General features: G+C 40.7%; 1 protein-coding gene across 3 annotated transcripts in view; it reads left to right on the top strand.

The window, feature by feature from the left end:
- Positions 1–24149, top strand: part of AATF (apoptosis antagonizing transcription factor) — a 93267-nt gene that overhangs the window by 25147 nt on the left and 43971 nt on the right. For all 3 annotated transcript variants that reach the window (XM_084750515.1, XM_084750517.1, XM_084750516.1), the window contains exons 5-8: positions 15021–15135; positions 16078–16279; positions 16773–16937; positions 20233–20316. In XM_084750515.1, coding sequence (XP_084606641.1) covers positions 15021–15135; positions 16078–16279; positions 16773–16937; positions 20233–20316 — 566 coding nt within the window. The remainder of the gene's footprint in view (positions 1–15020; positions 15136–16077; positions 16280–16772; positions 16938–20232; positions 20317–24149) is intronic.

Genomic DNA, 24149 nt, shown 5'->3' with positions numbered 1-24149 from the left:
GGAGTGGGGAAGCATGTGCAGAAGTCTCATTCAAGTTCTGACAGCAGCCTGTGAAGTAGGTAGGTGGTGAGAGCTGCTGTACAGATGGGCAAATCAAGCTGTGGTAATAAAGTGACCTGACTGGTTAGCGGTAAAACCAGAAGCTGATTTTCCTCATTCACTTCAGTCCTTATTCTTGACCACACTGTCCAGCCCCAGTTCAAAGAAAATATGAGGATATACACAGAAATAAATGCCAAAGCTTAAAGAAATGAAGACAAAAAGGAGAAGCATGGAGATGAATGTATTAAGATAGGTTTGGAGCGCCGGATGTGGTGGCGCATGCTTTAAATCCCAGCACTCGGGAGGCAGAGGCAGGCGGATCGCTGTGAGTTCAAGGCCAGCCTGGTCTACAGAGGGAATCTGGGACAGCCAAGGCTACACAGAGAAACCCTATCTAGAAAAACCAACAAAACAAAACAAAACGAAAAGGTTTGGAGAACTTATGTTCTCAGAACTAGAGCTAGGAACATCCTCAGGACACAAGTTGATAGGCAAGTAAGGCCGTGTGTGTGTGTGTGTGTGTGTGTATCATCACACAGGTTCCTAGTTTTACACTTGACTTTAACCTGTATCTTCTGTTTGCTAGGTTTTTTTTTTTTTTTTTTTTTTTTTTTTTTTTTTTTTGGTTTTTCGAGACAGGGTTTCTCTGTGTAGCCTTGGCCATCCTGGACTCACTTTGTAGACCAGGCTGGCCTCGAACTCACAGCGATCCGCCTGCCTCTGCCTCCCGAGTGCTGGGATTAAAGGCGTGCGCCACCACGGCCCGGCTGTTTGCTAGGTTTTTAAAAATTGATATGGAGAATTAAGTTTACCTTAGAAAAAGATATCCCGATATATATAGGTAGGTGTGTGGGGGCATATAGATTTGTTTTTTGTTTCTTTTTCTTTTTGTTTTGTTTTGTTTTGTTTTGAGACAGGGTCTCTCTGTGTAGCCTTGGCTGTCCTAGACTTGCTTTGTAGACCAGGCTGACCTCGAACTCACAGCGATCCACCTGCTGGGATTAAAGGCGTGTGTCATCACTGCCTGGCTTCTTTTTCTTTTTAAAGACAGGATCTTTCTGTGTTGATTTGGCTGTGATAGGGTGGCCTTGAACTCACAGAGATCTGTTTGCCTCTGCCTCCCAAGGGCTGGAATTAAAGTTATGCGCCACCACATCTAGCCTTCTCTTCCTCTTCTTTTTTAATTAAATTTTATTTTATTTTGCCTGTATGTGTGTCTGTGTATCACATGTATGTCTGGCACCCACAAAAGCCAGAAGAGGATGTTGGATCCTCTGAATGGAAGTCACAGACAGTGGTGAGCTACTGTGTAGGTTTTGGGACTCAAACTCAGATCTTCTGGAAGAAGATATCTCTAATCCCATCTCTTTATATTTTTGAAGATATTTATTTTATTTTATTACTTTTACTTATTTTTTAAAATTTACTTTTACTTATTTTTTTAGTGTCTTCTAACTGAGTACTTGTTATATACAGCTCTGGCTGACCTCAAACTTGTCACTGCCTCTTCTTGAGTTCTTGGATTACAGGCATGCTTCACCCTGCCATATTCTTTTTCATTGCCCTTTAAAAAAGTCAGAGGACCTGGAGATAGGGCTCAGCAATTAAAAGAGCTTCCTGCTTTGTCAGAAGACCAGAGTGTTCCTTCTCCCTGTCTCTTCCCCCTCCCCCTCCCCCCTCTCTCTTTCCTTCTTTCTTTAGCCCTGCCTGTCCTGGAACTCAAATCTTTTCAGATAATTTCTATCAATAGAAATGTGAAAACATTATAAGTGAGGCTCATGCCTCTGGTGTCCCATGTTTGATGTGCATACCCAACCCCTTTCTCTTTGCTCTTTTTGAAATAGTTTGTTAATAGCAATCATTAAATCATGTTGCCTGTAAATATATAATATATGACTTTTTAAAAATGAGGACGTTTCCAGCTGAGTGTGGTAGCACATGCCTCTAATCCCAGCACTCAGGCAGAAGCAGGCAGATCTCTGTGAGTTCAAGGCCAGCCTGGTCTACAAACAGTCCAGGACAGCCAAGGCTACACAGAGAAACCCTGTCTCGAAAAACAAACAAACAAACAAACAAACAAAAAACCCCAAAAAACCAAAAACCTAAAAAAATAAAAAAAGAAGACATTTCTTATAATCCTAGTAATATTGTAATATGCCCATTTTATATTCCGATTGTTTCATTTTTTTAATGGTTTGGTTCATTTCAACAAGCTCCATTTATACTTACCTTTTTCTTTAAAAAAAAAAAAAGATTTATTTAGTTATTATTATGTATACAGTGTTCTGTCTGCATATACACCTGTAGGCCAGAAGAGGTCGTCAGATCATATTACAGATGGTTGTTAGCCACCATGTGGTTGCTGGGAATTGAACTCAGGACCTTCGGAAAAGCAGGTGGTGCCCTTAACCACTGAGCCATTTCTCTAGCCCCCATATTTACCTTTTTCAAGAGCTGCATAAGAACTTTTCTAGTTAAAATAAAATAATTATAAGCAGTTCCTTATAAATGGGCAATCTGCTTTTTGCTTTTTTACCTATTATAAACAGTGCTGAAAATATTTTTGTACCTATCTCTGCTTTGAAATATGATTTTTTTGTGATTAATTTCTCACTGGGAAAGGAAACATGCATGTATATAATTTTGATGTATTTTACCTGACTGCTTTCTGGATATTCAGAGCTAATTAAATCCTTTATCTGTTGTGAATGGAGACCTTTCCTTAAACTCTTGACAGCATCAAGCATTACCAGAAAAACATCATATTTTATTAGTATGTATGTATGTATGTATATTTTTGCAGTATTGGGGATGGAAGTCAGAGTTTCACATATTCTGGGCAGGTGCTATACCTGAGCTTCATCCCCAGGCCAAGCAGTTGTTTAAAGGGAACATGATGTTAGATGTCATTTATCACGTAGCTTAAAATTTTTATGTCTCATAATAATTTTGCTTTTTTTTTTAAACTGTAAATTTAAGCATCTTGTCTGTTTGGCTATTTGATTTGTTTTGTTTTGTTTTGTTTTGTTTGAGATAGGGTTTCTCTGTGTAGCCTTGGTTGTCCTGGACTCACTTTGTAGACCAGGCTGGCCTCGAACTCAGAGCGATCCACCTGCCTCTGCCTCCAACAATTTAGTTAGTTACTGAAAATTTGATTGTGCTTAGTTCCCCATGTAGTTTTGCTACATAATCCACAATGATGCATTAATATAGAAAACAAAAACTTTGGGGGTGGGAGAGATTGCTCAGTGGTTAAGAGTACTGGTTGTTCTTCCAGAGAACCCAGGTTTGATTCCCAGCACCCACATGGCAGCTCAAAACTGTCTGTAATGCCAAATCTAGGGCATCCAACACCCTCCACAGACAGACAGTGCCTACCCCAAAAGGGTTACTGGAAGAATTTAAATGAGAAAATGGAATCTTTTCTTAGGGGATGTAGCCCACGGTGTTTGTTTCTTCTTGGAGAGATTATGTTATTAAATACTAAACTATGTTATTTGAAGTCTTGAAATTAACATATATAATTTATGTGTCAAGATTAGGGAGCTAGGTCATATAGTCCCTGCCTGTGATCCCAGCACTTGGAAAGTAGTCACAAGGATCAAGAGTTCAGGATCATCCTGGCTGTATCCAGATTTTAAGGCCAGCCTAGACTACATGAAACCCTGTGCTCATACATACATATAAAGCAAAAACAGAGGAGAATGTCACTGGAATTTGTGTGTGTGTGTTCACCTGTCTTTATACGTATTCAGCAACACAAACTCCACCACTTAGCAGTCCTAGGCATAGCCAGAGAGTATAGCCCTTGACTTCAAAGTGTTCATAGGAAGATGTGGGTTTTAGTAAACTGCTTTGAATGCAGGAAACACTGTTTATATGGTTTTATATGAATACATCTCTGAGTGACTCATTTTGAGTAGGTGAATAAACAATCCTTGGTCTCACTAGTAGTAAAAGAAACACAGTTGAGGCATTCTCTGAATTTTTAAGGCTCAGTTTAGTAAGTACTAATAATTACTAAGTCTTCATGAAAATATGCCTATTCTGTGATTTTAAATTCATAAGCCTGGATAAGGCTGTAGCCCAGTTGGTGCACAGCATGGCAAAGCCCTAGCCCAATCCCCAGCATGGCTTAGATATATGTTACTCCAGCAATCTAGAGACTGGAGCAGGAGGATCAGAAGTTTATGATCATCCTCAAGAGTTCCACGCCTTTAATCCCAGCACTCAGGAGGCAGAGGCAGGCGGATCGCTGTGAGTTTAAGGCCAACCTGGTCTACAAAGCGAGTCCAGGACAGCCAAGGCTACACAGAGAAACCCTGTCTTGAAAAAAAAAAAGAGTTCATCTTTTGTTTGCATTTAGGTTTAGAGATAGTAGTGTGCTAAGATATTTTGCCATTGACTTTCTGAAGTGAAAACATTCTTCATTGAATTCGTTCTGGTCCAGCTGCTGTGTTGTGTTAGATGCTGGAGTGACAGGGTCCAGTTAGGTCTCTGACCTGAAGCAGCTTGTATTGAAACCAACCTGGCTATGGCGGCTCACTCCTTTAATCCTAGTGCTCAGGAGGCAGTGGCTGGTCTCTGAGAGCTCAAGGCCAATCTGACCTACAGAGTGAGTTCCAGGATAGCCAGGGCTACACAGAGAAACCCTGTCTCAAAAACAAAACAAAACAAAAAAGTAGACCAAAAAGGAGGTGGGGTCAGGGAGAAAGAACATGAAAAAAGAAAGAAAAAGAAATGGGGCTGGTAGTGCAGTTTCATGATTTTGCTAACGACAGAAATGACCCTGAGAGAAGAGTGAGTAATTCCACATGAGATCCTGATGCTTCAAAAGGTTCGTTCGTTCGTTCTTTCTTTCTTTCTTTTTTTTTTTTTTAAAGATTTTATTTTATTTTATTTTTGGCAAAAAGGTACTTTCTAAGTCCTCCTTTTCATTGGATTTACTTGTATGCCCATAGGAGTTTGAGAATTTGGTCAGGCTCAGTTTTCCAATAGGAAAGAATCATACTATTTTTTTTTCAGAAATAGAAGTCCTACTATCCATTAGGCTGGCATGGCTTCTCAGACTATTTTACATGAATCAAGAGAGGCTTGCTTAGGTTTTGGTTCTAATTTTATTTTTAATAACTTTCCTTACTTCACTTTCCTTACTTTAAATTTTAATAAAATTTTAAATTATGAAAGTAATGTATGCTTATAAAATATTCAAACAGTTCAAAAGTATATCAAATACAAATGAAAGTATCCCCACTCTTCCTGGGTAACTGCTGCTAGGCAGTTTAAATAATCACTTGTAAATAAACTCAGATTTTAAGTACCTTGTATTCTGAATATTTACTCTTTCTATTTAAAGGGGGGAAATGAATTTTCCTTTTTGGGAAAGTACTCAGGAGCAGTGGAGGCTGTCTTAGGACCTGTGCAGGAAGGATTCTGGAAGTGCATTGATCAGTTAGATTGCTGTGTCCTATAGGGCTTTTTAAGGATTTATTGACACTTCATCAAGGTATTTGAGAGAGTATTCAGGGAAACCTAAGAAATGCTGCAGTTCCTTTCTCGTCCTTATAAATTCATGCCTGGTCAGAAATTACAGCTTGAGTGGGATGTCCCTCCACAGAACTCAAATGCACTCTATTTATCATGTTACTTAGTGTGGCAGTAATGTAAAATGTGGAGAATTTTTTTTCTTTTTTGTTTCTTTCTGCACAGGGGCTCACTCAGCACATATTTCACTATATGTTTCTTCATCTCTCTCTTATTTCAACTTCTGTTCACTTCCCCAATTCCCCGCATCATTCTCCTAACAGGGGGAAAAAAAGTTTTGTCCACTGAGTCCTCTTTCTTATTTTATTTACTATATTTTGAGTTGACTGTTTCTCCAAAAACACTTTGCATTCTGAATTAGCCTATCAAGCTGTTTTCTCCATAGACGCTTCCATACGCTACACGTCTTCTACAGCTGTGCCCTCTGAGGTGTGAAAACCCAAGTCTGTTTATGGCTTAGCCTTCATAATTTTAGAATATAAGTCCCCATATTCTGTTTGGAAAAGTTATATTCTTGTTATTTTTATACCATTAAGAAAATTGTACTTTTGGTCCACAGAAATAGCCATCACAGGAGAGCCTGTCTCCCTGCACTGTCCAGTCAGAGCCACAGTCCTTGCCATAGCAGCCCATTTGTCTAAGTCTGTGCGTATAAGAATACACAAGCCCGAGTATCTGCATCCTTAGATGGAAATACACAAATCCTAGTTGGACGGACATTTGAAATGATAGCCATTCATCCAAATGGCGGTTGTTGAGGAATTGTAACCTGCAGTTCTCCTTACTGGCAATGCCATTCTGCTCGGGGAATATAGAACAAGCCCAAACAGTAATACTGACAGAATTCGGAATTATGATACAGTAGAGCCTTCACGTAATTCTTTGTTGAAGAAGTTAGGGCCTAAATGTTAAGGCTTATTGTTATTCTGAGTTGATAATCTCTGCCTTGCTTTAATAATTTTTCCTCATGCCTGGGTAGCCCGCGAGTTGCACAATAATCACTCACACAGCTTTGTAATCAATGCCCAAAGTAATAGGATTCCTCTGGCCACCGGCAATTAATAAATTTGTGTCTTTTTTAAAACACTAGCAAGTCGGGCCTGAAATACGACTGACTGGCTCTCCTCATTTGCATATTTATTGCAGTGGAAAAATTCTTACCAGATGATTGATGCTGAGCCTGCCTCTTGAATTCCAAGCAGCACATTATTATGAAATGAAAAATGCCGGCCATACAGTTGATTAAAGTTGAAGACAGTGGAATCGGTGTTTTTTAAGATTGTGGGAGAATTAAAGGCATATTTTAATAGATGTTGACAAGAAGTGAACTAACAAAAGCAAAGCAAAGGATTTGCTTGAAAAGATTTAATCAAACGTCTTTCTTGGGGGATTAATTGCTGGGGATGACTAGTGCAAGTGGCAGGCTTGTGTGGATTTGAATGAAAAGTATTGTTCTCGGCCAGTCTTTCCTGTGTCATTTTGACCTGTACTTTAGCTCTAGTTCTAGAGTTACTTTTGATGGAGAGAGAAAAAAAGAAGACACCCTTATAATCTGCACATTCCAGTTCAGTGCACCCATCTGGGGTGGTGAGGGAGAGCTTGTGTGTACTTGGATGTAAATAATTGTTTGCTTGCATATTTATTTACAATAGCTATAGATATTTAAAAAGTGGAAAGACAAGCTTCACTTTACTTTACACATTCATACCCTTCTCATTTCCCCTCTTTTCACTGCCAGAAATTTACTTGCTAGTTGATGATCTAACTAGTGCATGCCCAAACTGATTCTGTGCCTACACTTTTGTTAGTGCTGGACAATCTAGAGGAATCGAGAAAAATAAACTTGTTAGATGATTTTTAGACTGATGACACTTTGTGTATACAAATGCTTGCAGATGAGCAGTATGAAAATGAATGTTGGGACCAGTGCATGCCAGTCCAGTTCTTAAAAGACTTTAATCATGTAGGAGATGTGGCTTCACAGTCACAGACCTTTTTTTTTTTTTTAAAGCTTTTAGAAAATATGTCAATAGACAATAATACATCTGTTGTTTTTTAAATCTCACTTGTAAGATCAACAGGGAAAGAATTGCCTACATTATATAGGTGTGAAAATTGTGCCTCAATTGAGATTAAATTGAGATCAAATTGGTCCACTCAGCATAACAGTGACTGGTTAGTAACAGAATTCAAGCTCTGGACTCTTTCCCTTGTTCTCCACTCATAATCACCCCTAACACTAGTAGCTGCTTCTATTGAGTCTTGCTAGTATGGGGAAGCATATGTCTTCCTTAATCTCCTCGTAAGAGAAAGGCTTCTGGACATGAACCATGTAGGGCAAACTAAACACAAATATCCTTGACAGTCTCCATTTGTTTTTGTGACCATATGCCAAAAGGGCTCCAGCATTGAGTCCTCACTGCTTCTCTTAACTTTTTAACTCTGCAATCATTGGCAGAAAAATTAGAGGTGAAGTAGAAACTGTTGATTTCAGTTTATCTATTATTCATAATGTCAGACAAATAGAATTCCGTTCTATATGAATAATAAAGAAGGTATTTGTTTGTTTTGCCTGGGAAGAATTTGAAGAATTCACTGTTGAATTTGAGTTTTCAGGTTCTTCACTCTCCATGTGTGGCTTTCAGTAGGCCTCTCACCTTGAGCAAAGTATTGTATTGCTCCATTGTGTCTGTATGTTTTACACACCGTCTGTTTATTTATTTATAAGTAGGGGTTGGGGAGTATGTTGGTGTGGATGCTGGGCTCATATGTGGAGGTCAGATGCTTTTTTGCAGGAGTCATTTGTCTCCTTCCGCCATGTGGGCCCCAGGGTCGTTAGGCTCAATAGTAAGCACCTTTCCTGGGTGCTTACCAACCCAGCTTTTGCATACCAGTCAGAAGTTTGGCGTTCATGTTTGTAAAGAGGTGAAAATTGAGTCCTGCCTTCTAAATCTGTTTATGGGAAGTTATCCATGCAGTGGCCACGGTGATAATCGCTTTGATTAACGGTGTACGTGTTGGGGGGCGGCTGTCGGGGGGCTTAAAGACATAGTTACAGGTTTCATTTCTGGCCAGGCTCGTGACATGTTGAATGGAGGGCCGCTTTCCGAGTGGGCAAAGGGGTGTAAGAAGTGAGAGCATGTGAGAATGTTAACAGAGAGCGCTTTGACTTACTGATGCTGGCTCTCTGCTTTCTTTTGGATTGATAACATTGTTGAATGGATCCGAAATGGATTCAAACAAACAAACAAAATAACTGGGACAAAATAAAAGGTACTTGATAGTGGCCCTTAAAAGCTGTGGCCTCTGGGCAGTGGTGGTGTACCTCATTAATCCCAGCACTCAGCAGGTGGATCTCTGAGTTTAAGCCAGCCTGATCTACAAAGTTCCAGGACAGCCAGGGCTACACAGAGAAACCATGTCTCGGAAAAAAAAACAAGTAGTGAAAATAGTTGTCTTTTGTTAGGGTCCCTTCACGTTCTTGGTTATGCCACATGTTGGAGTTGGAATGTGACTTGCCACTTGCCAAGCAGTCATAGCACACTGTTTTGTAACTTCTTTCTTTTAAAGATATTTTTTATATTAGCTGATTTTTTTTTTATGTATATGAGTGTTTTGCCCGCATGTATGTATGTGCACCATATATGCCTGGTGCCTGTTGAGGTCAGAAGAGAGCATTGGACATTCTGGAACTAAAATTTTTGATAGTTTTGTTTGTTTCCGATTGGTGATTCACTTAAGATCAAGAGCCGTCTGCTGGGGCTGGAGAGATGGCTCAGTGGTTAAGAGCACCACCTCCTCTTCCAAAGGTCCTGAGTTCAATTCCCAGCAACCACATAGTGGTTCACAACCATCTATAATGTGATCTGATCCCCTCTTCTGGCCTACAGGTTTACATATACACTATATACATAATAATAAAAAATAAATCTTAAAAAAAAATTATCTGCTATACTCCTTCCTTTAAAAGTGTAAATAATATTCCATTTTCCTGATCTTTTTAAATAAACTTAGTTTGAAATATTACAGGTATTTTTCCCCCTACAAGGTGGACTAGAATGAGAGGGCTATTTACCATTCTGTGGACTTGGGCTTTTTTTAAAAAATATTTTTATTTAATTTTTAAATTTATGTGCATTGATGTGAGGGTGTCAGTCCTTGGAGTTACAGACAGTTGTGAGCTGCCATGTGGGTGCTGGGAATTGAACCCGGAACCTTTGGAAGAGCAGACAGCGCTCTTAACCACTGAGCCAACTCTCCAGCCCAACTTGGGCTTTTAAGTCATTGTTTTTTAGGTTTTTGTTTTGTTGGTTCATTTTGAATGGTGGTGCTGGTTGGAACCCAAGGTCTTTTTCATGCTAGGTAACTGCTCTATTACTGAATTATATCAGTATTTTGTTGTTGTTGTTGTTGTTTTTTTTGTGGTGAACTAATTTTTTGAAAGATTTGTTTGTTTGTTTGTTTGTTTGTTTGTTTATACATACAGTGCTGTGTCTGCATGTGTACCAGCAAGCCAGAAGAGGGCACCAGATCTCACTATAGATGGTTGTGAGCCACCATGTGGTTGCTGGGAATTGAGCTCAGGACCTCTGGAAGAGCAGACAGTATTCTTAACCACTGAGCCGTCTCTCCAGCCCTGTGGTGAACTATTTTGACATAAACCTACCTTATTCATCCATTTTAAGTGTACAGTTCAGTGTCATTAAGTACATTTATGTCTTTGTAGAAACCGTTAGTGCTCTCTGTCTCTAGAACATGTTCACACCCCAAATTGTACTATTAAACAGTAATTCTCCATTTCCTCTCTTCTCTTTGAATTCCAGTATTTTAGTTCCCTCATGTTAGTGGCGTTATGCTACTTTTGTACAGTTGGCATATTTTTAACCTAATATTTTCAAGGTTTAGTCTGGTAATTCATCTATCTGTCTTTATGAGACCTTGTTATGTAGCTCAGGCTGTTCTTAAAACTGTGAGTTCCTGCTTAAACCTTACAAGTGCTGCGATTACAGGCAGGCAGCACACCTGGCTTGTTTTTTCATTTTTATTTTCTCAGTGCTGAGTTGGTCTAAGGGTTTATTTTTTCCTTTGAGAATGTAATTATATAATTTCTCCCTTCCCTTTTCTCCTTCCAAACCCTCTCATATACCTACCCTGCCTTGTGTCTATTTCAAATTCATGGCCTCTTTTTTATTGATTGTTGTATTATGTGTTTATGTATATCTATGTATATATGATTAGATATTAGTTTCTCAGTCTGTATAATGTTGTATGTATGTATTTATTTCAGGATAGCCATTTGCTATTGGATGTGTTCTTCCCTGGAGAAGAGTATTTCTTCCACTCAGAATTCCTAATTTGCCTGTAATAGAGATGAAGTCTCATGTGCTTTTCCTTGTCTGATTTGACATGTCTATTGTTTGTAAAAGTAACTTTTATTCTCCTGGCTCAATTGTTGTCTCAGAGGCTTACTGCTTCCTTCTGCTGCCCTGGGCCGAGTCCTGGATGCTTCTAGCCGCCATACAATCTAGCCTAGGCCTAGAATGTTTTCAGCCTCTGAGACTTAGTGCCTCATAAGCTCACCCTTTCTTGTTGTTACTGTGTCTGTTCTGGCTAGTTCAACTCAGCTGTTCTGGCTCAAACTCTTCTCCCAGCTGACATACTTAATCTGGCTTCTTTCTCGGCCCGTAATTGCTCTACTTGGCCTCAAACTAACTCAGCAATATGCTTTAGTCTTCTGGCTTCTTCTTTCCTGGTTCTTTCTGTCTTCACCTGAGTTCTCTCTCTGCAACCCATCTCTCTGTTACTGTCCTGGTAAAACTGCCTCCTCTCTCTGTAAACTGCCTCTTAAGTAGCTTCCCTTTCCTCTCTCTTCTCATGAGAGTTGGGCCTATCCTATTCTGTCAAATCTTCTGATTCATCACCTTTTCTGCCACTCAATTAGACATCACTTTCAAACATGGGTGCTTCCTTCTACAAACTAACTTTACTTTTGTTTGGGATTAAAGGCATGCACTAGCGTGCCTGGACCTGAGCTGTTCTTTACCTGATACTTGCTCTATACCAGGCTGGCCTTGAATTCAGATCTGCTTGCCTCTGTCTCCTGGATTAAAGGCGTGTTTATATTCCAGCTGGATCACACAGACCTCGAGGATCTTAGGATGTGATCTCTTGCCAGAACAGCCATGTTCTGAATTAACATCCCTCTACAGTGGTTGAACTTGTTCATCCCGTGGTTAGGCAGTCATGTTGGTGAGACGTTATGGGTGTAGCTTCAGACATTACTAGGAGACATAATCTTGCAGGAAACACCCTGTTCCTCTGGCTCTTAAAATCTTCCCACTCTCTCTTCCATAATGTTTGTTCCCTGAGTCTTAGGTTCAAGAATTGTTTTGCACATGCACCCTTTGGGACTAGACTCCACAACTCTGCATTTTTGATTGGTTGAGTTATTCTGTCTGTTGTGAAGAGATGTTTCCTTGATGAAGGGTGAGGACTACATTCATCTGTGGGTATACAGACAAATATTTAGATCGTAGTTAGGGATTATGGTTTGTAAATTGGTAATTGTAGATTTTCCTCCGAGATCCATGACTTCACTGGCCATGGGTAGATTGTTAGTGTCCAGTACCAGGCATGGTTTCCTTCTTGTGGAATGGGTCTTACGGCACTGGAGAGACCTGTTGCCTGCTGCCGAGGCATGCATGCTGCTGCTGCACCCTTACAGTCATTGTGCCGTGCTGGTGGTGGTTGTGGTTCCTAGAGGCGTCATAGCTCATAGGCTGGTTGCCTTTCTCCTCTGGAAGCTTACATGGCACCTTCTGGTACCATGAAAGCTAGTCTCTAGGGAGGAGGTATTCAGGCCAGTTCCACCTCTGGAACCTCTGGGTCCTAGGTCTGAAGTGCATGATGTCTTCAGCAATAGGGACTTAACCTCTCATCCCTGGGGAACAGCATACAGACAGCAGCCTGTATGTCTTGTGTGTCTCCTGGACAAACCTGACCAACTAAAGGAAGGCATCTTATGCCTGGCTTTTGTTAGGGGTTCTTTGATTCTTGGAGGGGAGATTGTGAGCCAAGATGAGAAACTTTAATTCAAACTATATATGTATATTTATTTTTGGACTAACAGGTATTTAAAGGGGTTTGTTTTTGTTTGTTTGCTTGTTTGTTTTGTTTTGTTTTGTTTTTAGGTAAATAGTTAATAGTATGATTCCTTATGACTTTATCAGACATCCTTACTATTATTTTGCCATCTTCCTTTCTTCTGTTCTTTGGTTTTTCAAGACACAGTTTCTCTGTGTAGCCTTGGCTATCCTGGACTTGCTTTGTACACCAGGCTGGCCTCGAACTCACGGCGATCCGCCTGCCTCTGCTGCCTCCCCAAGTACAGATGTGAGACCATTGTGCCCCACTCTTCTTCTATATTTATCTACCTCCTCTTCCCTAATTTGAGACCCCACTTTGTTCCCTTTCCCCAGTAAGATCAGTTGTACCTGCTATTTTCTTCTGTATTGTCTTTCCCCTTTCCACTCTGGCAATGGCCCCTTTTTACTTTTCTGATTTTTGCAGTTTTACTCCAGGATGTGTACTCAAATCTAAAAAGTCTCTGATAAGAGAATATGCAACAACTGTCTTTCTAGGGTCCGGTCCAGAGTACCTCAATTAGTATGATCTTTTCTAGCTCCATGATTTTAACTGAATCAGTTTTTCAGAAACAAAGTGGATTTGTAGTTTGACTTTGGGAAATAGGATTTATCTCTTTCAAAGTAACTGTTGGGGTTAAGAGTGCAGTTCATTGGCAGCTCACTTGCTATCCTGGGACTCACTTTGTAGACCAGGCTGGCCTCGAACTCAGAAGACCCACCTGCTTCTGCCTCCCAAATACTGAGATTAAAGGTGTCTGATACCATACCAAAAAGGGGTCCAGATTTGTAATGTTTTGGTTTGTTTGTTTGAGACAAGAACTCCAGACCAGGCTCGCTTCAAATTCTCTCTGTAGTACAGAGGATGACTTTGAATTTCTGATCCTCCTGCCTCCTGAGTTCTGGGATTATAGATGTGCACGTATCGTGCCCAGTTTATGATGGTGTTGAGTATCAAACCCAGGTCTTTATGAACTCTAGACAAACAGTCTGCCAGCTGAGTTACAGCCCTGGATTTTTTTTTTTAAGTTTATAGCCATGGATTGTATACCTAGTCATGAGCATGAGTATTACAAATGCATCCTGTTGAGTCTAAAAACCAAGTGAGAATATTGTCTATATGAGTAAACTCACGGACCTGGCAGGATCTTTCTTTATAGTCCCAAATGGCCTGGTACCTAATGCTCCCAAGTTCTCTCAATTTACAAGTTGGAGGAGATGATGCTGTTTTGTTTTTTCAGGACAGGGTTGTTTTTCTTTGTCACCCTGGCTGTCCTGAAACTCACTCGGTAGACCAGGCTGGCCTCAAACTCAGAGATCTACCTGCCTCTGCCTCCTGAGTACTGGGATCAAAGGTGTGTGCCGCTGCCTCACCTAGCACAAGCTGGAAATTATAAACTTGGGTTGTTTTGTTTGTCTTGGCCTTGGTTTTTGTCTGTGTATGATATATATCCTTGTGCTATACATGTTCTCATGTCTGTGAGTGCATATGTATGCTTGTGCCTGTGGAGACCAGAGGCCAGCATCCGTGGCTGTCCTGCACCTTAGCCACAGGAGACGTGGTCTCTTATTTAAGCCTGGAGCTTGCAGTTTTGGCTAGTCTAGTTAGCCAGCTTGTTTTGGGATCCTAGCAGCTTTCTAAGAGCTAGGATTTCTAGTGGGCCACCATGCTTGCCTGGCATTTATGTAAGTCTGGGAATCAATTGAGATCCCCATGCTTACACAGCAAATGCTTTACTCACTGCACCATGTCCCAGGCTCCCTAACTTGGGTTTTGTATATGAGCTTTTTCTGTAATATATGTTTGAGAGGTTGAGATACTGATTTGCAGTTCAGAGACAGATGAGATCTGGTGGAGGAGAGAGAGCTCAGCTGCAGTCTTCAGAAGAGGACTTTTGGGGGGAATTGCTTGTAAGAGGCATCACCTATGAGACCAGAGGGCAGCCTGTAGGATATACCCAAGGAACTTAGTATCAGGGGGGAATTTTATTAGTTATAATAAAAGGCAAGGAGTTTGTCAAGCTTAATGACTTTAAGAACTGACCACCGAAGTCTTCCTGTCTGCAGACGCATTTCTAAGTACCTTCCGCATGCTATCTTGCTTGCCCCTTACTACCATGTGAGGCAGGCACTGAGGTGATTTCTGTGAAGTGGACCTCAGAGGGTACTGTCTCCCATCTCTTCTCCCTGCACCCTCCCCAGCCAGGGCTGCTCAGGACACAGCAGTGACAGCGATTGTAGAGAGTTGTAAGTGACTAATTATCCCTGTACTGTGCTTTACTTTTCTCCCAGGTCACAAAGCACTTAAAGCATTGTTAAGGTCATTGGTGGATCTTCAGGAAGAATTGCTTTTCCAGTACCCAGACACTAGATATCTAGTAAATGGGACGAAACCCAAAACAGAGAGGTAAGGAGGAAGCAGAACCCTGAGCTTGCTTATTTCTTCTCATCTGGACAGATTCCTATCTTGTATGAAGAAGAAAACCTTGTCCTTCCCACACAGATAGATATGAGACTTGATAATAGTTAAAATAGAGCTGCTTTGTATTTAACTGGTGGTCAGAACAGGACAATGGGGATTAGCCTGCTTGTTCTAGCTTTGTTGTACCTGCTTACCTTTATAGCCTCAGTCAAAATACATTCCTTCTCTATAATAATACTTGCCTTCTATAGTAATTAGTAGAATGTAATCATGTTTTAAATATTAATGCTTAATTAATATTAATGAAATATCTGTGCCCATGCCTTGGAGATGAGCACTTTCTATCTATTGAGACCAGTAGTACAGTGAGTGAAGTGGCAGAGTAGTTGGGGTAGGGGACATTTATTGTTGTTGTCATTTTTGTGATGTGTGCAGTTGCCCCTCTGCATCCAGGGGGGAATGGCTGTGGACCCTTTCATGGTTACCCACATCTGTAATGTTTTTACAGTCTCATTTCTTTTTATGGTGTAGTTACCATTGGGGAAAGAAAACTTAAACCCAGGTGCTTTTCATATTTGTTTGAAAATGTCCACAAATCTTTGATTGTCCTTATGAACTTTAAAAAATTTTTAATTTTTATTCACAGTTTATGTGTATAGGCGTTTTCCCTGTACGTATGTCTGTACACCATGTGTAAGCAGTATCTGTGGAGGGCAGAAGAAGGCCTCCTGGGAGTGGAGTTACAGACATTTGTGCGCCGTCATGTCGGTGCTAGGGATCAAACTCAGGTCTTGTGATTGTGAACATTCTTTTGAAGCAAAAGCCATCCTCATAGCTCCAGTGGGAAGGGTCTAAATGCTTGTGTGAGCCCAGTCTGTTATTTAAGTAATGTTTTTATTGGACTTAATGTTCTTACTGGTTTTCTAGTGAGGAGATTTCTAGTGAAGATGATGCGCTAGTGGAAGAGAAGAAGAAGCAGCAGAGGAGGGCCCCGCCGAAGAGGAAGCTGGAGATGGAGGACTATCCCAGCTTCATGGCAAAGCGCTCTGCTGACTTCACCGTTTACAGGAACCGCACCCTGCAGAAGTGGCATGATAAAACCAAGCTTGCTTCCGGAAAACTGGGCAAGGTGCATGCATGTGTGTATGTGTGCATGCCTGTGTGCCTGCATGCGTGCGTGCAGGCCTGCAGGCGTGTGTAAGAATGGTTGTGGCAATTGAAGCATTTGTAAGAAATAAAAAAAAAAAAAAAGAAATAGGAGCTATAGCTTATTTTTGCAGTGTCATAGTAAGCAGTTATTTCTGTTCTCAAATTCACTGAACTTCTACTACTAGTTTGTAATATTTGATTTTAACTTTGTTTTGGAAAGGAAGCCTTGTTCAGGGCCTGAAAGTATGAAATACTTTAAGTAAGCAGATTTGAAAACATTATTAAAGGAGCAGGAGAAAGTTATGACTGCTTAAGACTAAGATTTTTCTGAGAACAGTTGTAGCTACTGACAGAGTCAGCTTTTAACAGAAAACCTTCCTGAAAAGACAACATTCTCCATTGGCAGAGAGAAGCCAGCATAACTGCCTTCAGCACTGACCTGTATTATCTGACACTGGTTAATGTTGTTGCAGGGTTTCGGAGCCTTTGAACGCTCTATCTTGACTCAGATCGATCATATTCTGATGGACAAAGAAAGATTACTGCGGAGGACACAGACCAAGCGTTCTGTCTACCGAGTTCTTGGCAAACCTGAGCCAGCTCCTGAGCCTGTCACAGAGAGTTTGCCAGGAGAACCGGTAAGAGCTCTGGGACACATGTGCTTATGGGACCGGTCTCTGGGAGGCTAGTTAATGGAGAGCCTGTGGCTTTAACTCCTATTGTAAGAAGCTGGTGAAGTAAAGGAAACAGCACTGCTTTACTGGACTGTTAGCATGAGGCTGTGTAAACACTTGTCACATCTCTTCATTTTGCATTTGATATATTAGTTTGTCAAGGGGAATGTTTAAAATCCAGTTTTTAAGATGAAGGGGATTTGGTTGTTTGTGTGATCTGGAGACTGAACCCAGGCCTCACATGCTGTGTGAACCCTCTACTTCTGCCCTGCACCCCAGACCTTAAGGTTTAGCTTCAAAGCTACTGTATAGAAATAGCAGCACAGACATTTGGGTGCTCTAGAGAGGATCTGAAAGTAGAATATTAAAATTATTTCATTTTAAAGGAAATCTTTTTGCTTTGCTGTTTCTTTGAGGGGATATTTCAGAGACAGAGTTTTTAAAATATAGTCCTGGCTGTCCTGGAACTCACTATGTAGGCCAGCTAAGCTTGCCTCAAACTCATAGACTCCCATGTGCATCCGGCTTCCAGGTGCTTTATTCAAGGGAATTAAAGGCATGTGCTACAACCCCTGTCTTTTTTCTGTTTATCGTCTGTGTATATTTGAGTATTTGACCTCCATGTAGGGCTGGGTACGCACCGTGGGCACCCAGTGCCTGTGGAAGTCAGAAGAAGGTACTGGATCCTCTGGAACTGGAGTTAGCAGATGTTGTGAACCATCATGTGGGTGCTGAGACCTGAACCTGGTCCTAGGACAGCAAGTTCTCTTAGCGGCTGAGCCATCTCTCAAGCCCCCCCCCCCCATTTTAGTTTTATTATTTATATTTTTTATGTTTGTACATCTTTTAAAGAAATATTAGAATTACATCCCTCCCTTCCCATGCCCCCAACTCCATCAACTCTCTTTTTCTTTGGTTGTTACTGTTACATACATATATATGTATATATTTGTATGCATAAATATCCAAATACAACCTGCCGAGTCTTTCTTGTTGTCTGTGTGTGTATGGCTTCAGGGCAGTCCACTTGATGTAGTAGAGCCAGTAAGGGAGCTTATCCCTGGAGAGGCTGATCTCTCTCTCCCAGAAGTCATTTATCTATGGGTAGGACCCTTTGAAAAAAATTTCCCTTCCATGTTACACATTTTTATTTTTTAATCACAGAAGAAATATACTTAATGCTTTTTAATTTCATAAGGGTTTAAAATGAAACATGAAGTTTTCCTTATTCTGAAAATTGCAGTTATGACTTTGTTGCTATAAACTTTATACATATAACATATATGTAGCAGATGAATTTGATTTTTCCCTTTTTAGTTTACTTTTTAAATATTTATTTCATTTTTAATGGTGTGTGTGTGTGCACGCCCATGTGGCTATGTGCACATAAGTGCAGGCCAGAGGCATTGGGTTTCATGAAGCTGGAATTATAGGTGGTTGTCAACAACATGATTTGGGTGCTGGGAGTAGATCTAAGAGCAATACATGCTCTTAACCACCAAGCCATGAGAGACTACACACACACACACACACACACACACACACACACACACACACACACACGTTATGTACTCTAATAATATTCCCTCCCATTATTCTCTCCTGTGCCCTTCCCATTCCACTAAACACTTTTTTTCTTCCCAGACAGTCACCTCCTACTTTCATGTCTTTTCTGTTGAATTGTGGCCCCTGCTGCTGTTAACTAGGATTGCCTACATGAGCATGAGTAGGGGATTCTTTACTTGAGCAAGGGCAACTTAGCACTGAGGAATATGGCTCTTGTGCCCCAGCACCTCAGGGGGTCCTTTTTAAAAAATGAGATCAAGTAGGTATATATGCATCTATATAAATATGTAAAATACCACTATATTTAAAAATACTACAAAATTTAAAAATTTACTATATTCTAGATACTTTAGCATGAAAATATACCTTAATTTTTCTGTCTGTAAAGAATTCTATTGTACAACTGGAGAGATGGCTCAGAGGTTAAGAACACTGACTGCTCTTCCAAAGGTCCTAAGTTCAATTCCCAGCAACCACATGTTGGCTCAAAGCCGAGTTTGAGGCCAGTCTTGTCTACAGAGTTCCAGGACAGCCACGGCTACACAGAGAAACTTTGTGTGTGTGTGTGTGTGTGTGTGTGTGTGTGTGTGTGTGTGTATGTGTGTATGTGTCTGTCTGTCTGTGTGTCTTGTGTGTGTGTGTCTGTGTGTAAGGGTGGTGGTGGTGGGTTCCATTGTATAACTATAAACTATTATAGGAACAAATTATAGGAAACATTTCTAAATATTTTATTTGTTTTGTCTTAGAAGATTTATTTATTTGTTTATTATACAGTGTTCTGCCTGTGGGTACACCTGCAGGCCAGAAGGGGGAATCAGATCACATTGTAGATGGCTGTGAGCCACTATGTGGTGGTGGGAATTGAACTCAGGGCCTCTGGAAGAGCAGTCAGTGCTCATAATCTCTGAGCCATCTCTCCAGCCCATATTTTTATTTGTTTATGTGAATATATGGATGAAATTTTCAGAGTGAAATTTTTAAAGAAAATATACTAAATCCTGATAAATGTTGCCAGATTACCTCCCAAAAGGCTCCCATTAATTTCCAGTCCCTCAGCTGGGCGGTGGTGGCGCACGCCTTTAATCCCAGCACTTGGGAGGCAGGGGCAGGTGGATCGTTGTAAGTTCAAGGCCAACCTGGTCTACAAAGTGAGTCCAGGACAGTCAAGGGTACACAGAGAAACCCTGTCTCTGGGGGAAAAAATTCCAGCCCTCTGTTTTTCAGTTCTGGGTATTTCCAGTCTGAGAGGCGAAAATTTTTCTCATTTGAATATGTGTGTGAATTCTATTAGAGTGAACTTAAAACATTTTCATGATTACTTATGCCTCTTTATTCTATCAACTGCCTGTTAATCTTTTTCCCACCTTCCTACCTGGTCTCGTTATAGTGCTCGGATTGTTCTTGAACTTTTTTTTAAATATTAAATTTAAATTTAAAAATTATTTATTTTTATTTTAAGAGTTCTTAGCTGGACTTAATGGCCCATACCTTTAATTCTAACACTCTTTTGAGTTCAAGGCCAGCATGGTCTACCGAAGGAATTCCATGGCAGCCAGGACTACACAGAGAAACTCTATCCCAAAGAACAAACAAATAAGTAAATTGGTTAAATAAGTAAATTTTAAGAGCTCTTTATGTCCTAAGGAGAAAATGTTCACTAGGATTCACACCCTTTTACTCCCCATGGACACAGGAGACCCTTCCTCAAGTCCCTGCCAATGCTCACCTGAAGGACTTGGATGAAGAAATATTCGATGATGACGACTTTTACCACCAGGTATGAACGTTACACACCCTTCTTTGTTACCACAAGCCGGGCTTTTGCATTTTAAAGCCACTGCTCGCAGTCTCTGAATAAAAAGGAGCTTACTTTAGAGTCAACAAGGAGTTTGAACTCCTGTATTCAGGATTGAAGTAAACTCTGTCATTCTGGGTTGTTTTTGGTTTTGTTTTTCTTTTTGAGGTGAAAACAGCTGATCTGTTTTGTGAATGCCGTTCTGGTCTAAATGACCTGTAAACAGTTTAAGCTTCTATTCTTTGCTGCTGCTGGGTGTTTTTTGTTTTTTGTTTTTGAGACAAGGTCTCACAGTGTGCCAGCCCAAGGCAGTTTCAGATGGCAGCCCTCCTTCAGTCTCCTGAGTGCTGGAGTCATGGCTGTGCACTACCACAGTAGACTGGCTGTTTAGTCTAACCTTTCTCCTCCCACCTCAGGTGCTAGTCACTCAACTCTGAGCCTTGTACTGCATGGTAGGCAACAATTGGGATCCTGGAGTTCTTGAGTTCCGTTTCTGGTTCTTTTAACCTAAGTCGGTCTTTCTAATGCGATTTGTTTAAAAGATTGTTTATTTTTATTTTCCTGTTTGCATGTCTGTATGCTATGAGTGTGCTTTGTGCCCAAGCAGGCCAGAAGGTAGTATCAGATGCCTTGGAACTGGAATTAGGAATGCTTGTAAGCCTCCATGTGGGCGCTGGGAATTTACCCAGGTTCTTTGCAGGAGCAGTAAGTGTGCTTATTAACTACTGAGCCACCTCTCCAGCCCCTTTAATGTAATTTTTTGGTGTGAATTTAAATAAGTGTATTGAAACTGTAAGCTACTGTTGATTTTTCATTTTTTTGATTATCTAATATTTTAAAAAGATAATCAGTAAAAGTTGACATATGGTCCAGTTTTCACGTTTTTTTATTTCTTGTTGTTTTAATTGTTTGATTATTTATTTAGGTTCTTTTGAGATAGTATCTCACTATGTTACCCAGATTAGACTTGAACTTGCAGGTCTTCTTTCCTACTTGGGATGTGCTGAGTGAGATACAGTGCTGTGCCACCCACACCTCAGCTGTCTTGTCTGTCAGCAGGGTTCCCACAATGCTTCTAACATTATTTGCTTACATGCCACTCTTTTTAAATAATCTTAATGCTTGTTTAGATGGACCAAATGTTCGAGGCATTCTAAAGGGCCACAGCAACTTTCTGTACTCCTGAATATCTTGCTGAGTTAGTTATATTATTAATGAAATGTGCTTTCTTGCCTGATGGAGTGTTGAGGATGCTGCTCACCAGTGTTGCACTGCTTTTTGTTGAGCCATTGCTTATCAAGATAAGACATTACCCTATTGAATTTTTAATTAGTTTTTGCCAGAGAATTTGCAACAGCTTGTTTAAGGTTTAGTCAAGATAGATGTACTTTGCATATGAATATGGAGTAAGAAATCTCTTAGGAAAATTCTGGTAAAACAAGAACAGGTGATCTGTGTTGGGAATGGCTCAGATTTGCTGTGTAAAAAGAGACTCTTTTAGTATTTTTTGTTTGTTTGTTTGTTTATTTTAAATTGTGTGTGTGTGTGTGTGTGTGTGTGTGTGTGTGTGTGTGTTCACTCACAGTGTGCCTGCACTGCCCACGTTCAGAAAAGGGTGTGGGATCCTATGGAATGGAGTTACAGGTGTTTGTGAGCTGCCTGATGTGGGTGCTGGGAATCAAATTCCAGCTGCAAATGCAGCAAATGCTCTTAACATGCTGAGCCGTCTTTCCAAATCCATCATTTAATATTTGATAAAAAGTATTGCCACAAGTGAGTGTGGGAAGTATATTAAGAGTAAAGGAGAGAGGATTGGCCTCAGCCGGTCCAGTCAGGGGTCCTGATTCTTTTCCTTTCCTCCTCTTCTTAAACCCATTTGTCGGAAGAGCAGGGGATGTTCAGGAGAGTCTAAGGATGTACTTGATACAGGATGTTAATGCTATCTAATTGTGAGATCATGGGAGACAGTCAGAAATGTTCTAGTCCTCAGTAATTGAAGTGGACATTGCTGGAATAAAAGCGCATTGTGAGCTAAATAGGCTTAAGGTGAACTGGAATTGCTGGCAAGGAGCCGATTCCACTGGCAAGACCACGGAGCCGTGAGGATTGTTCCCTCCTTATTTCTTTGTCTTCCCTTATTATTTACTTATCTGTTTATTATTTAAATTACGAAGATCTGTTTAAGAAATATCATTACTCGATTGGTCCTTCATTCCAATTAATAATTTTAACTTCAATAAATTCTGATTTCAGAATTATGACTAGTCACATCTTAGCTTTTCCCCTTGCTGGTTAATTGGGGTGCTGAGGTTAATCTAAATTAAAACTTAAACTAATAGAGGTCAGTAAGGCAGCTGAAACACCTGAGTGAAACAAATGGGGCTGCCAGGCACAACTTTATCTTGGCTGTTTCCCAAGAGGGAAGTGGCAGCAAATTGGAGTTGTTTCAGCCTTCTGTAAAGGTGAAGGATGGGTGACACTTGTTAATGTACAGTGTCTCTAGAAGCATTCCAGATTGCTTTGCTTCTGTACCAACTGCTGCCATCCTTGCACACTTGGTAGGAACTGGACCAGTTGCCAACATCTGGCTGCACAGCGAGACACGGGTGCAAGTCTTGAAACCCCACAGATTCTAAATATGGTGCTTAGAACTGTGCAAGCTTTAATCACTTACCACTCCTTGGCAGCAGGCTACGACAGCTTATCCTAGCCTCGTACATCACATCCTGACATCTGCTGAGCTGCAAGGCAGCTGCACATTCATTTTCTTTTCTTGCCTTTTCTCATTGCTTCTTATTCCTCTTCTACTCACTGCCCCTTTACTCCCCCAATCTCCTCCCTTCAGTTTTCCTCCCCCTCCCCAATATACTGCTTGGAGGAGATGATCTGTAAAGATTACTGCTTCATTGTGTGCAAGTAATTGTGGTGATGCCAGGCCCTTGACAGACACGGCGTAGCACCTGTTCTGCTGACCTGGTTAATTTCTTCTGTTGAGTGGGATTTGCCAGAGATTGGAACTGAAGCCAATTCAGTGATAAGGCTAAAGAAAATGGCTGTATGTTTTCTGTCACCTCCCAATTAAATTGGCTTCATAAAGTGCTTTCCTTATTTGTCAGGGTAGTGAGCCTGAGCTAAGTGTTGCATTCAGAAGGGGCACAATGTATTACAATAGGCCTGGGAGTTTCTTTTTTTTCCTCCTTCTCTCTTTTTCTTTCTCTCTTTTGTCTTTTAAAAATATGGTCATGTGGATGAAGGTGGATGGTGAATATAATACATTTCACACACACATACACGTGCCCCTTTTAAGCATACTTGAGGCTAAACTCTTTGGGTCCATGTTTTGTAAGGAAGAGATTATAGCCACATTGAATTTTAATGTTCCATTGTAAGGGTTTAAAGGCTTACTTGGTTAATTCAGGTATTATGAGGCTGTGTAAATGCCCTAAGTACTAAGAGTGATGTATAGGGTCAGAGGGCCCACCACCTGCTCACACACATTTATTTTCACTCCCACTCTTTGTTTCTTAATGGTCCTTGAACTTTAAAAGCATGCCCACTTTATTTAATAATAGTGCAAGTGCACACGCACACATGCACGCTTACTTAAGCATGCATATTGATACATATAAAAATGGGGGAACTAAGGGGTTTCATAAATCTCATCCGTCCATCCATCCGTCTGTCCATTCATTTGAGACAGGGTCTCTCTATAGTCCTGCCTGTCCTGAGCTCACTATTTAGACCAGGCTGGCCTACACCTCAGAGATCCTCTTTTCTCTTCTTCTTGAGTGTTAGGATTAAAGGTGTGCTTCACC

Source organism: Acomys minous (genome assembly GCF_964271855.1).
Source record: "Acomys minous genome assembly, chromosome: 12".
NCBI classification, from domain to species: Eukaryota; Metazoa; Chordata; class Mammalia; order Rodentia; family Muridae; genus Acomys; species Acomys minous.
Note: the sequence above shows the minus strand (reverse complement) of the source record. Positions and strands in the feature narration are given on the sequence as shown.